This window comes from Lycium ferocissimum, chromosome 6, assembly GCF_029784015.1.
Source record: "Lycium ferocissimum isolate CSIRO_LF1 chromosome 6, AGI_CSIRO_Lferr_CH_V1, whole genome shotgun sequence".
Lineage (NCBI taxonomy): Eukaryota > Viridiplantae > Streptophyta > Magnoliopsida > Solanales > Solanaceae > Lycium > Lycium ferocissimum.
The window spans coordinates 7,369,912-7,382,668 of record NC_081347.1 but is presented as its reverse complement, the minus strand read 5'-3'; the positions used below and the strand labels follow the sequence as shown (position 1 = coordinate 7,382,668).

The 12,757-nt window shown below is 34.5% G+C and overlaps 2 protein-coding genes across 5 annotated transcripts; one reads left to right on the top strand and one right to left on the bottom strand.

Annotated features, from left to right (window-relative positions):
- The first annotated feature begins 3,931 nt into the window (after window positions 1–3,931).
- Window positions 3,932–9,304, top strand: LOC132059135 (uncharacterized). The gene is made up of 8 exons (XM_059451646.1): window positions 3,932–4,259; window positions 5,363–5,515; window positions 5,602–5,717; window positions 5,897–5,988; window positions 6,382–6,403; window positions 6,478–6,546; window positions 8,724–8,822; window positions 8,926–9,304. The coding sequence occupies exons 1-8, from the start codon at window positions 4,052–4,054 to the stop codon at window positions 9,004–9,006; spliced, it is 840 nt and encodes a 279-aa protein (XP_059307629.1). The 5' UTR covers window positions 3,932–4,051; the 3' UTR covers window positions 9,007–9,304.
- Window positions 9,305–9,346: 42 nt separating this feature from the next.
- Window positions 9,347–12,377, bottom strand: LOC132059134 (uncharacterized). Of its 4 annotated transcripts, none has more exons than XM_059451643.1 (3): window positions 12,125–12,377; window positions 10,635–11,259; window positions 9,347–10,535 (listed from the first exon to the last, which is right to left on the bottom strand). In XM_059451643.1, the coding sequence occupies exons 2-3, from the start codon at window positions 10,949–10,951 to the stop codon at window positions 9,731–9,733; spliced, it is 1,122 nt and encodes a 373-aa protein (XP_059307626.1). In that variant the 5' UTR covers window positions 10,952–11,259; window positions 12,125–12,377; the 3' UTR covers window positions 9,347–9,730. The 4 variants fall into 4 exon arrangements, with proteins under 4 accessions (XP_059307626.1, XP_059307627.1, XP_059307628.1 ...); XM_059451644.1 differs by having other exon boundaries at window positions 10,635–10,931; XM_059451645.1 differs by lacking the exon at window positions 12,125–12,377 and having other exon boundaries at window positions 10,635–10,931; window positions 11,034–11,743.
- Window positions 12,378–12,757: the final 380 nt, after the last annotated feature.

The window sequence follows — 12,757 nt, the reverse complement described above, 5'->3', positions numbered from 1 at the left end:
AAAAAAAAAAAATCGTTAAAGCACGCAGCTCGTAGAAAAACTAGGCATATCTTCGGCAAGAAAAGCAGCCGAGATGCAGGTTTGTCTTTGGCGCAAAATTAAAGCCTTTACAGCAGGTTTCCTAAGCCTTGCCTTACGATTTTTTTTTTTTAATTGAGTAGAAATTCGAACCCAGAACCTCAAAATATTTTCGGTCACTTTTTAAGCGAATTGAAAAAATTAAAGACCAGAATTTGAGGGGCATTGAAGGAAATCCGTGCAAAAAAAACATGAATAGAAAACGAACATGAAGAGGAAATAATCTACAAAAGGCCCACTAACAGAGTAACAAAACTCCTTTTAGAGTAAAGAAATTTATTGGATGCCAAAAATCTTGAGAGTAATGGATTGATTGGCCGAATTTTCAAAATCTATTTATTTTGAGAAGTGCTTTTAATTAGAAGTGTTTGTAAAAATAGTACTTTGAATAGTAGTGGTTTGTGTTTGGTCAGTCGTCCTGCTAGTGAAATCGGTTCATTCACACCTATAATTGTTTCAAACCAAAGTCGAACTCTAATCAATATTAGATAAGCAATTAGTACTTTGGCCAAAGTTCAAAAAGTGCTACTAGGAAAAAAATAATCTTTTCAGCTTCTGAAAATAACTTCTTCTACTACTCAAAAACATTTTTTTTTCCTAAATGATTGATCAAACCCCTCAAGTCTCTAAAATAAGCATTTACTTTTAAAAAAAACAAACACTTTGATTTCCGGTTTTTAAAAATGTTTTAAAAGACGTTCAAGTATTAGCAAACTCCAAAACCGAAACTTTTTGTCGTAATATAACAACAATAATATATATGTCTCAATTTTAAGCAAACCAAATCTATACTAATTTTCAATTTACATTTAATCACGTTTGTTCAATTTAAGTCTGTCGAAGTCTGTGTTGACTGAAAAATTAGAAATAATTTATGATGCTTAGAGTTGTCATTTATTATGAGGTGTGGATAGTTAGACAAAAGCTACTAAAACCTGTAATTAAAGTTGCAGTTCCATCCCTACACATAAATTAAGCCAGACGACATAGAGTAAAGTAGGTGATGAAATCCAAATCTCACATTTCAATCTCTATCTCTCTCTCTCTCTCCGGGTGTATGAATTTTCAAACCAATTGTTTTATCTGAAAAACGAACTATTAACACGATTATTGAAATTGTTTCGGTTTTTTTCTTTTGGCTTAATTTTTCTGTTTGATTACATTCAGAACCACCAAATCTCATGTTTTCAGGATGTTTTCAATAATTGGAATGATTCCAAAAAGTTCAATTTTAATTATACATAAAAGATTGATTGAAAAATTAGTGTGCTATTAATTTCTTCAAATATTGGTCGAATCGAACTATTGACATTTCTAAGAATTTTGAAAATCAAGATTTTACCAGTTAAGTTAAGTCTATTTGACCAAACTTTCAAAATCTACTTATTTTAAAAAATGTTTTGGAGGGTTATAGTTTGTGTTTAGCTAAATTAGTTTGAAAATCGCTTTTGTCAATATTAAATCAACTTATGACTGACATAAGTGCTTATAGAAAAAGTTACTTTTTTGTACCTTTGGAAAGAAAAAAACAACTTCTATCTATAGAGTACTACTTAAAAAAAATATTTTTTTCCCTAAAAGTACACAAACCACTTTGGGCAGGTTTTTGGACATGCAACTGAACTTCAAATTTGAACGTTTGATTTCAATTTTGTGTTTATTTATGACATTTTGAACAAAACTACAACCTCAAAAATTTTGATTTCAAATTCCAAATTCACCTAAAAGATAGAATTTCAATTCCGAATTTTTTATTTTCAATTTTTTTAAACCTTGACCCATTTAAATTTTGAAAAAAAAATCATAATTTTAAATTTCGCAAAAAAAACATGCTCGACGTGAAAAGATTGTTTCTGAAACACGATGAGTGATTATATATTAAAGTTATCAACTAAGCACTATCGCTCGATTTATTGGACCAATAGATTTTTGTAAAATTATGTGCATTTGAAAGTTTGTAATAATAGATATTTATTTATAAAAAGAACATAAAGATATGTGATTTATTAATTCGGTGCCTTAGGATATTCCGATACCTTATTTATAGATTATGTTTGCTCATTTGGAATATTGTATAAGAGTTGGGGAAGTTTGGATAGTTATCATAAATATTTGCAGGGTTTTCATGTTTATGAAAAATACAATTTTAAAATTCAAATTATATATCCAAACACAATTTCAACTTCAAATTAACCTCAACCCAAATCAATGGCTTAAACTTCATATCCAAACGCCTACTTTTTTTTTTTGGCCCCATATCAAGCTCTTGTTGGGCATAAGTTAGCAAAAGGTTATCTTGATTACAAACAGAAATATTTCTAGCAAAAGAAATTCTCAAAATGTTCGCCCAAACTGCTTCATTGGCATACACCGGGAAAGTATTAAAAAAGTGAGTATGATTCAAAAAGCTGTTCTTTGATCCTTCCTCAGTTTAGGAGGTCCAAGCTACTCTGTTTTGTTCACTATAGGAGTGCTTGACTGCTGGATTCCCCAATTTTTGGATTATCCAAACACCTACTATATCTCTAAAATAATTGCTTTTCTTAAAAAAAAAATAAAAAAAAATATAACATTTGACTCTCTAGAAACTTGGCCAAAGTGACTATTAGTTATCAGCCCGTTGAAATAACAAAAAGCTATTGGTTAATCAGATTTTCTGAAATACACACCGAGAACCAACAACAACAATAACATATTGTCTAAAACGGTGTGCTTCTACAGTAGAGTTTGAGAATGTAGATGTAAAGCAGAGCCTTCACCTAAGAAGTTGTTTACGATAGACCCCTCAAAAAAAAAGGGAAAAGGACACAACTGGCCGGTAGGGTGAAACTAATCCCACCATCTAACCCAATTTTTCCCAAACCCAAATTATACCCACTAAACTAATCCCACCCATTAGCCAAAACTTAAATAAGACGATTTTCAAATAAAAATCCAAACACAAAAATGTTTGAGGCGATTTTTATATATAATATGTGTCATTTGTGTATAAAATATGTATCAATACCTATCTGTAATGTATAGAAACCGTATAAAATATGAATCACTAAGTTATGTATCATTTTTGTATATAATATGTATCATTTGGTGATATAATGTGTATGCACAAAGACAAGTTACAACCGTCTTTGTATAGAATAGAAAATTGTATCATTTTTGAATATAATAAGTATCATTTTTTGTATATAAAGTGTATATATAATTAAAACATGTGTATATAAACCGTATCGTTTATATAGAAAGTGTACCATACGTATAAAAAATGTATAATAGAAACCGTATCATTGTGGTATATAATATATATCACTTTGTATATGTAAAAAAAAAAAAATCATATCATTATTGCATAAGATGTGTATAATAAATGTATAATTAACGTACAATTTATGTAAAATAAATGTATGATTAATTCCAGCATATGTATATAAACTGTATAATTCTTGTATATAAAGTGTATATATAATTCCAACATATGTATATATGCTGTAGCAGCCTTTAGTGGCGACTTTTTGTGGCGACTTAGTATCCACAAAAAGTCTTTTTTTTTTAAGCTCCTGGGCTGTTGGGCCGGTCAGCTTTGGCATTATTTTCGGCTGACCGACCATTTTTTGGCATTATTTTGGGTCGAACGGACATTTAGTGGAATTAAGCTCAAACAGTGGTTAAATATGGGATTAGTTTAGCTGAGTGAATATACAGTGTCCTTTTTCCCAAAAAATAGCTACCGCAAAAATAAATAAATAAGACACTAAAATATCAAGATAAAGAACAAATACGCACCGAGAACTGAAGGGATATATTCAAACCAAACCGATCCGGTTCGGCCGGTCTACTTCATTAAACCGAATAAGACTTCCCCGGTTCACACCCCTAGAAGGAGGGTTTTTCGTAAAACCCTATAAACCAGCCAGCACAAGAGAGGAAAAAGAAACGTAATAATTAACCTTTGAGAATTGTGAGAGATATAGAAACAATGGCGATGTTAATTAGACGAGCATTAGTTTCTTACCGCAACATTTATGGTGCATTACGGGCCACTAATTTGGCCCGTTTCTCCTCTTTGGGCGGGTCCAATTCAAGTCCATTTCACAAAGAAAAACCTGTTCCTTGTTCTATGCAACAGACCAACAATTTTATACTTGAATGTCGGAGAGGTTTTGCTAAAGGAAGAAGACAAATGAGTACTCATTCTATTTCCCTTTCTTATTATTGATCCTCCAATTTAGTGCATATTCTATTTACATTTCTCAAGTATGCGAGATGGTCACTGAACTAATAGTTATTATCTCAGAAAAAGTAGTGACTTTCTTTGTTGAAGAAAATTGGAATGAAGAAGAAAGGAGTGACCATATGAGAAATCAACTCCTTAGTAAGCTAATTGCTTAGTAAAGTAGAGTTGAAGTTTCAAGATTTTGTATATGAAAAATGATTTTAGGTTTCTATGTGCTGACAGTGTAAAATATACTAACACAATTAGTTCACTTACAACCTAATGACTAATACTATAGGTAAATGTAAATCTCTATATAATAAGCATTAATCAATAACTGATAAAAATGGTAATTAACATACTATCACAGCCTAAACTATGAAAAATGGAAATGAGTTTAACTTATAAACACTGCTATCAGGTCGACAAAAGAATATCATGAAAAAGTGTGATTTGTGATCTTGAAAATAAGATAGGTTACCTGAATAGCAAAGGTTACTTGTTAGTGTAAAAATTGTTTATACCTGTTGGTGGAATTAGTTAAAACTCATGAAAAGTATGTTAGGATATATTATAGTTGCTCAAATGGGTGGGCGCAATTTTAGCTTCCATTAATATCATGTGTGCATTTTCTCTCGTTTTGCATTTGTTACCTTTCATTTGGGTTATTATTATTTGTAATGATGGAACCTTTCTATTTTTGGTATAGTTTTGGACGAAATATGATATCGGTCACCATTGGAGATTGGATGTTCTTTGTAAAAATCATGTCTTAGTTAGAATTCTCTACTTTCTGCATTTTAAGAGGGGGTATCCACATTCACATCAATGAACTATTACTCTCATTAAAAGAAGAAAAAAGAGAGACTTACGTGTATTTATTGACTTTGTTTCACAAAAGTTAATGTTTGTTATTTGAACCAAGAGCATTAGTTGATCATTCAGAATAAAAGGTTTCTGGAGTTTGTTCATCACAAATACACAAAATGGTATCTTCAAGTTTCTTGTTTTGAGGCAATATACTTGAAGTTTCTGACCTCTTGCAATCTGTTGTCCCCCACGATGAATTTGTAGGGGAGGAGGTAGATGACGATGATTATGGAAATGCACCGGCAGCTGTCAACGTGGGTCCTACCATTAAAGCTACTGCAGTCTCACAGATGGAAGCAGCAATTGATGCACTATCGCGAGAATTGACCAAGCTGCGAACTGGAAGAGCATCAGCTGGTACATGAATGGATTTCTGTTGTAATACAAGTTACTTTGTTTGCCTTTGATTTGGACTCATTCTTTTAGCTTCTTGGATTTAACAGGGATGCTAGATCATATCATTGTTGAAACAGGAGGTGTTAAGACACCTCTTTGCAGGATGGCTGTCATTTCAGTGCTAGACCCGAAAACCTTGTCAGTGAATCCTTATGATCCGAATGTAATTTTATACACTTAAACCCATACACATATACTGTCTGGTTTTCGATATTTTTTCCATACATATTTGCCTTACTTGATTAATGGAGCATTTCTTTATATATATTATGGGTGCAAAGAAGTTGCTAAACAGAAGTGTATTTTATATAAACATGCACCATGATCAATTGTCTTTTGCAGACCCTCAAAGAGATGGACAAAGCCATTATTTCATCTCCATTGGGCTTAAATCCTCAATCAGACAACCAGAGATTAATTGTACCAATACCTCCGTAAGTATCCATCTGAAAGAGTAAAATTGTCTCTCCTGCTCTGGAATCCACCTATTTGTTAGGCTAAGATGTCGAAAATAGAAGCAAATACTTGATTTAATCTCAACTTGATAGTCTTTACTGTAACTTTCATGTTGCCAGTATTTACATGTAGAATGGCTTGAAGTACAATATGTTGATGTAGAAAAAAAAATCATTATAACATTTTTTCAAGACAATCAATCTTCCTAGGGAATATGCCTACTTCAGGCAATTAACTGTTATGCTTCTTCATTTGCATCAGCAAGATTTTTGGGATATGTGGTTTGCAGTGAGAACTTTATGTCCTGTTAAGAGTTCCAATGCCTTTTGACTCACCCTTTCTTCTTTTCCCGCAATCTGTGCAACAAGCAGGTTGACTACGGAGCATGTACAGGTGACCCTTCATCCTTGTCAATTTCAGTAGTTGTTTATTGTTCCTTTTGCTGATAGTGTCATCCTCTTTACTAGGCTGTATGCAAAGTGGTCGCAAAATCATCTGAAGACGTTAAGCAAAGTATAAGACGAGCCCGCCAGAAGGTACACTCTTGACCAAACACCTCTGCCTATTTTCTCCCTTTCCTCCTGACAATCTTTTTCTCGTCGTTCTAACTTTTTCCTTTTTTACATCCATAAGCAAAAGAAAGTAGCCCTAACAGCAGAAAAGTACCCATTTCATCCTATTGAAATGTAAAACCCCAAAAGTTTATATGTAAGAAATAAGGGGAAACAGAAACTCAATAAATTAAGCGGCATTGGAAGAAAAGACAAGATGATTGGATAATGGATGGGATCACATCCATGTCAGCCGAAGGATAAAATAACTGAAGATACATAAGGAGGGAAAGGAGAAAGGGTAGGTAAATACGTAGGGTTTTGGGGCAACTTTTTAGGTTGAAAACCAACATATGATGAAATTAGGTAAGTAGTTGCACATATATTTGATGAAGCCTATTTATTGAGATTGACCAGAATATGGTTTTAGCCAGCTCAAGCTCATTAAAAGCTGGGAAAAGAGTCAGGCCCTAGTTATTCATGATCTGTGTCATATTCTGTGCAGCCCTAATTGTGAGTTGGTTTTTTCAAACGCTGTTGTACAGTAAACACTAGACAATTGCATTTGGCTATTACTGAAGTGCTTGATGCACGACAACCGCTACACTCTCATAAGAATTCAGTTAAGTAAATAATCTTCAAACTGAGGGACATGTTGTGCACTTTCTTATTTTATGCCCTTTTGACTTCCAAGGGCATAAATGGTCCAAATGGATTGAAATGGATATTGGTGATTCATGTAGCTTACCCAACTTGTTTTTGATTGAGGTGTAGTAATACTAGTAGTTGTTGTTGTCGTCGTGTCGTCTTTGAAGAGAAACTAAATTAATAAGTTATTAAGGAGCCAACAATCGGATTTCTCTTGTGAACCGAAAAAAAAAGAACCAAAATTGATTAGTGCTAAGGAGCCAACAATTGGATTCTTCTTACTCATCCATAAAATAAAAATAAAAAATAAAAAAAAATAAAAAAAGGGAAGAAGAAGATTAAGTGGGAGGCAGCCAACAATTGGTTTTCTCTTATCAAAGAATATATATAGAACTAACCTATTATAAAAAAGAAAAGAATATATATGTAGAGCTATGAGTGTAGGAAAGTGATGGAATGGGAGTCGAAGAAAAGTTTAGGATGATGGTTGTGTATCTACAACAACAATAACATACCCAGTGTAATCTCACAAGTCACAACTGGGGTCTGGGGAGGGTTGTCTGTACTCTGTACGCAGCCTCACCCCTGCCTTGTGAAGGTAGAGAGGCTGTTTCTGATGGACCTGTTGTGTATCTGCAATATCTAAATGAAGCTGGAGGTGTGTTGGACTTTGGTTATTGCTGGGTAACAAAGACATGACCTTCTTGAGTGCGGAGAGCTTGGAAAGTAAATGGTTCGTAACTGTAGTGCTTTAGAGGGATTATATTGTGTAAGTTGAATTCTGGTAGTATCTAGTTGCAGCACTGTACGGAGACAGGTGCTTTAGAGGAATATTCTTATAAAAAAGGTGCTTTTGAGGAACAACAGAGAAGGAATATTGGCATTGCAAGAGGTTTAACATTCTAGTTACCTTTTTAGTTAGCGAAGTGAGGGAGGAAAAATAGAATAACCAAGAGAGGAAGAACTGCGAATTTCCAAATACGTAGATGCTTAATGAGTAGTCAATTCATTAACCATCGACTCAGTTTGGCCAACAAGAGGTTACCGTAATTTTCAGGACGCTGTCCTGTGTTAGCATATTAATGGAGCTCTCCACATAGTTTCTTGTTTAGAGTTGATGGCAGCATCTTTGTGCAAAAGTTGTGTGTGCATGTGTATGTGTATGCTTATCTGATGTCCATGATACTCTCCTCGCATGGCCTGTACTGAAGAAGATGTGGTCAATTACCTTTGTCTCCTTCCTTTATGAGGTCGAATGTTTATTTTCCTTTATTTTCCATTTTCTCCATGCGAAACAGTAACATGGCCAGCAGTATCGCTGCTAAGATTTATTGGTGAACTCAATCTCCACCTCCCAAATAAAATGGAAGTAAAGAGGAATGGGAGAAATGACATTGAGCTGATGAAAACAGTCATATGCATGTAGGTTTTGTTTGGATATAACCAGGGTACTTATGTGACGGTAGAAATGTTTTCTCTTTGATGCTACAAGATGTTAATTCCTTTTTTTCCAGGCTTTGGACACTATAAAGAAATCTGTTCCCAAAAAGAAAGACAAAGACAAGTCAGCTTCAGCTTTCTCAGAAGATGATGCAAAAAGACTGGAGAAAGAAGTACGTTATTTTACTTGTTTGCTGAAGAACTTGCTATGTGCTGTATAATTTATATTCTATGCTGTACAGGCTCTTTTACTTGGTTTTATGTGTGTTCTTTCAGATTGATGACTTGACTAAAAAGTTTATAAAGTCAGCAGAAGATATGTGCAAGTCGAAGGAAAAAGAAATAACTAGCGCCTGAGAGTTTTTCATTTCATCTGAGGCTCATGGAAAGGTTCAATTTTTTGGCTGAAGCTATTGAGGGAACTACTTAAGCTCCAGAATTCTTGTTTTCAAAGTCGGAAAAAGATATCAAGACATGTTACAAGTGATTATGCTGACACTTGAAAGAAAATATTGTATTTCGTATAATGTATGCTGTTGGTTTTAGCTGTTTACGTCCACGATCATATATCATTTCATTTTGTGACAAGTGTAGAGATAATGTAACATTACTTTTAATTCAAAAACCATTTGTTCTCTCTCTTCTACAAGAATAATTATATACAACAAAAGTATACTGGAATTTGCACAGAGCAGAATCATGCCAAATAAAATTTCATATCTGTTAAAGTCAGCTACAAATTCATAAGTAATGTTACACTTCATCACTGCTGAATTGTGGATCTAATTGCCAGCTCTATGACAAAAGGATCAAACTGCAGATGTGATAATTCTCTAAGGTATCACTTCAATAAATGGAAGATAGGGTAACAATGTCATAGACTCATACATGTCTACATGACTGCAAAATTATCGCTACCAGGATCAATTGTCTGATAGCTGCACAAGGAAAGGCATTTCGCAGAAGCCGTGATTGTTAAACTCCAAAAAAAGGTTGGTTTGGACCAGACCAGAAAATCAGATAATGCAGTAAGACAAACCAACATGCCTTTTCTTGTTATGAAGAAATTGCGTAACTTTCTTCAGTTTGGAATGCAAGGGTCAACCTTTTCAACATGTACATTGCCATCATAGTCAATTTTGTAGGAGATGTTAAGGCCTTCCAAAATAAGGTGGTAAACAATATCATCAGGAAAATGAAGTTCCTCTTCACTGTTGTCATCTTCAAGCGTTACATTATTCATGCTGTTATTTTCAGTCTTATGAGGCCGGATTCTCTGAGATAATGATCGTATGTCCCATGACAGCACTTGTTGAATTAAGTTTCGAAATTCAGTAGAAGATGTATAAAGTGATATCTCATTTTTCTTCTTCTTCTCCATATTTCTTGACCAACAATGGTTCAGAGAGGCAGAGAAGTCGTGAGAGAAGTTAACAGATGTTACAGCTAATATATTATCAGCCGTTATCCAATCGGGGACCATTGCACCGGGGATGCTATCACAGTATGGAAGATATGGCTTGATATCAAGGACCGGAGTTCCATCAACTAAATCAACACCAGAAATGAAAACTTTATTCCCATCCACAGAGTCAATCTTTGCAACAGTGAGGCCTATAGGGCATGGGCGATGAGGAGATCTTGTTGCAAAGACACCCATCCTTTCTCCTTTCAGCCTTGGTACTTTTACCTTTGCCTTGAACTTAGACCGTGATGGATGCTTCCATGACTTGTCAAGATTCGTATTTAGATGAAAGACAAAGATTATCCAACAGTGAGAGTAGCCTTCAAGACCCTCAAGAGATGCAGGCGGAACTCGAGTTGGATCAAATACCAGACAAGCTCTAGCAAGTGGTACAATCAAAGGTTGCCTTGGAGTCCCATTCCTAATCACAAATATTAGTGCCACAACATATTATTTTCAGTACCATCCGTATTAACAAGTCATACAAGAAAACACACTGTTGAAAAAAAGAAAAAGGTACCTCGTGGAGAAACATGACTGAGTGATTGCAATAGGTGCCAAAGGATATGAATTATTAGAATCATTTGAGTTGGCCACCTTCCTCAATGCCTGTTGAGCTCTAATGCGGCCTTGCCTCTCAGCACCGCAATTTTGCAACGCAGCCTTCAAAGATTTTTCCAACTCTCGGATTTTCTCCTCATCAGCCCTTGTCTTTCTTCTCCAAAACACAACGCCTATAGCTGCTGCAGATGCAGAAAGAGCGGCGAGTGCTATGGAGATTGTAAGCAATTTGGTCGCCGCCATGAAAAATAACGACCTAGAACAAAAGATGAGCATAAATATTATTGACCTTCCTCATTTGAGAACATAAAATAACGTTACAAGTTCAATGTATTTTATAGGAGTTATTGGCCATAACCATTCTTGAACTATGGCCCAAACCTAAGGTACATCCTTGTGTTACTAGAGTAAACAGAAAAATCCCTTGACTAATCCAGAAGTTGCAAGAACCATCCTTTTTCTTAATAGCATAAACCAAAACACGCGACTTCCCCTCAATCTCTCAATTCTATCTCTCCCGCTCGATCATCTTCCACCTTCATCGCGACTAAGGCTTCAAAAACTAAAGTGTCTTTCACTCTGAACTTCATAGAATAATTTAGAGAAAAGTTAGACGAAGAAGAGATTAAAGCATGTTATTCTCCTAAACCAAAATACATGACTTCCCCCTCAATATCCTGGTCAAAAGTACAGCTCAGAGCCATGTTGCTTGGACTTTTCAAAAATGTCGACGGGTGCGTGTTGGATCCTCCATAGTGCATTTTTGGAGGATCTGACACAAGAGCGGCAAAATTTTTGGAGAGTCCGAGCAACATAGGCTCAGAGTTTTTAATCACCACAAGTGGGTGATGGTTTATCATGGAAACAACTCAGTGAATTTCACATTACTTTCTGCTGTACTTCAACTATATGGGTATATTTACATTTGTGAGTTTTTATGACAAGATGGTGGCTCTTTTAAGCCAATTCATATCCCCAGTAGCCTACTACATAAACAAACTAACAGATGCTAACATAGAGTTCACTGAATATCAGTTCCAAAAAAGTACAGTGCACTGAATAATGGGACTTGGGGCATTTTACCAAACAGGTAAGGGGCATCTCAACACTGAATAATGAGACTTGAGATCTACACAGAACATAAACTCAATTTCTTTCAGGCATTTTACCAAACAACTAAAGGGCATCTCAGCAATGACTAATGGGACTTGAAATTTACACAGAACATAAACTCAAATTCTTTCAGGCATTTTAACAAACAGGTAAAGGGCATCTCAACACTGACTTAACAGATCTTCTACACTGTAACATTATTTCTAGTTTTACTTAGCAAATACAATAATAATCTTGAATAAAGATGAAGAGAACATAAACTAACTAATCCAACTAGTCAACTACATTAGCAAATTAAAATACTGCCACAACAAGATTATGGACTTGACTTTTTACCTTGTTTCATGAAGAGCTAGGAAGGGCAAATTGTGTCCAAAAAAAAAAACATAGCTCTAGTGCTTTAATTGCCTGCAAGTTTATACCTTCGGCCGTACAGCGTACAATAGATTACAAACACATTAATTAATATTTTTAAGATCTGTCATCCACTAAAAATTACTACAAATATAATTAATCCGTAATGCAGTAATTTTCCGAGTAGCATGAGCATCACGACTTAATTACACTGTATCGACGGGAGTTTTCACACAATAAGTATAGGTTCAATTTTTATAGAAAATTATAACCTAATATCTCTGTGTGAATTGTGATCTAGTTTACAAAATAACCGGTAAATGTATAGGTTTTTTTAATTTATACTTAAATATACATATACTATATGTACATATGCGATACATTTGATATACATTTCAGTGTATAGATTTTGTATATTTTAGCTATTGTCGGTAATTGAGTTTGGCCGAAGATACATATGCATAACTTTCCCTCCTCCTAATTCCCCTTCTCTAATCCCCTAGTGTAACAAAAAATATAAAAATTACTACTCTATCATCATTTTTAACTTTTTCCTTTTTGAAGTAGACTAATTTAATTTTTACAATCCCTTTGAGGACATTCGATGAGAAAAGG

Coding starts and splice junctions, on each gene's coding strand:
- LOC132059134 (XM_059451643.1), bottom strand. CDS start 10,951: ATGCTCATCTTTTGTTCTAGGTCGTTATTTTTCATGGCGGCGACCAAA. Junction 10,536..10,634: donor CAGTCATGTTTCTCCACGAG/GTACCTTTTTCT, acceptor ATTTGTGATTAG/GAATGGGACTCCAAGGCAAC.
- LOC132059135 (XM_059451646.1), top strand. CDS start 4,052: ATGGCGATGTTAATTAGACGAGCATTAGTTTCTTACCGCAACATTTAT. Junction 4,260..5,362: donor TAAAGGAAGAAGACAAATGA/GTACTCATTCTA, acceptor ATGAATTTGTAG/GGGAGGAGGTAGATGACGAT. Junction 5,989..6,381: donor TTAATTGTACCAATACCTCC/GTAAGTATCCAT, acceptor TGCAACAAGCAG/GTTGACTACGGAGCATGTAC.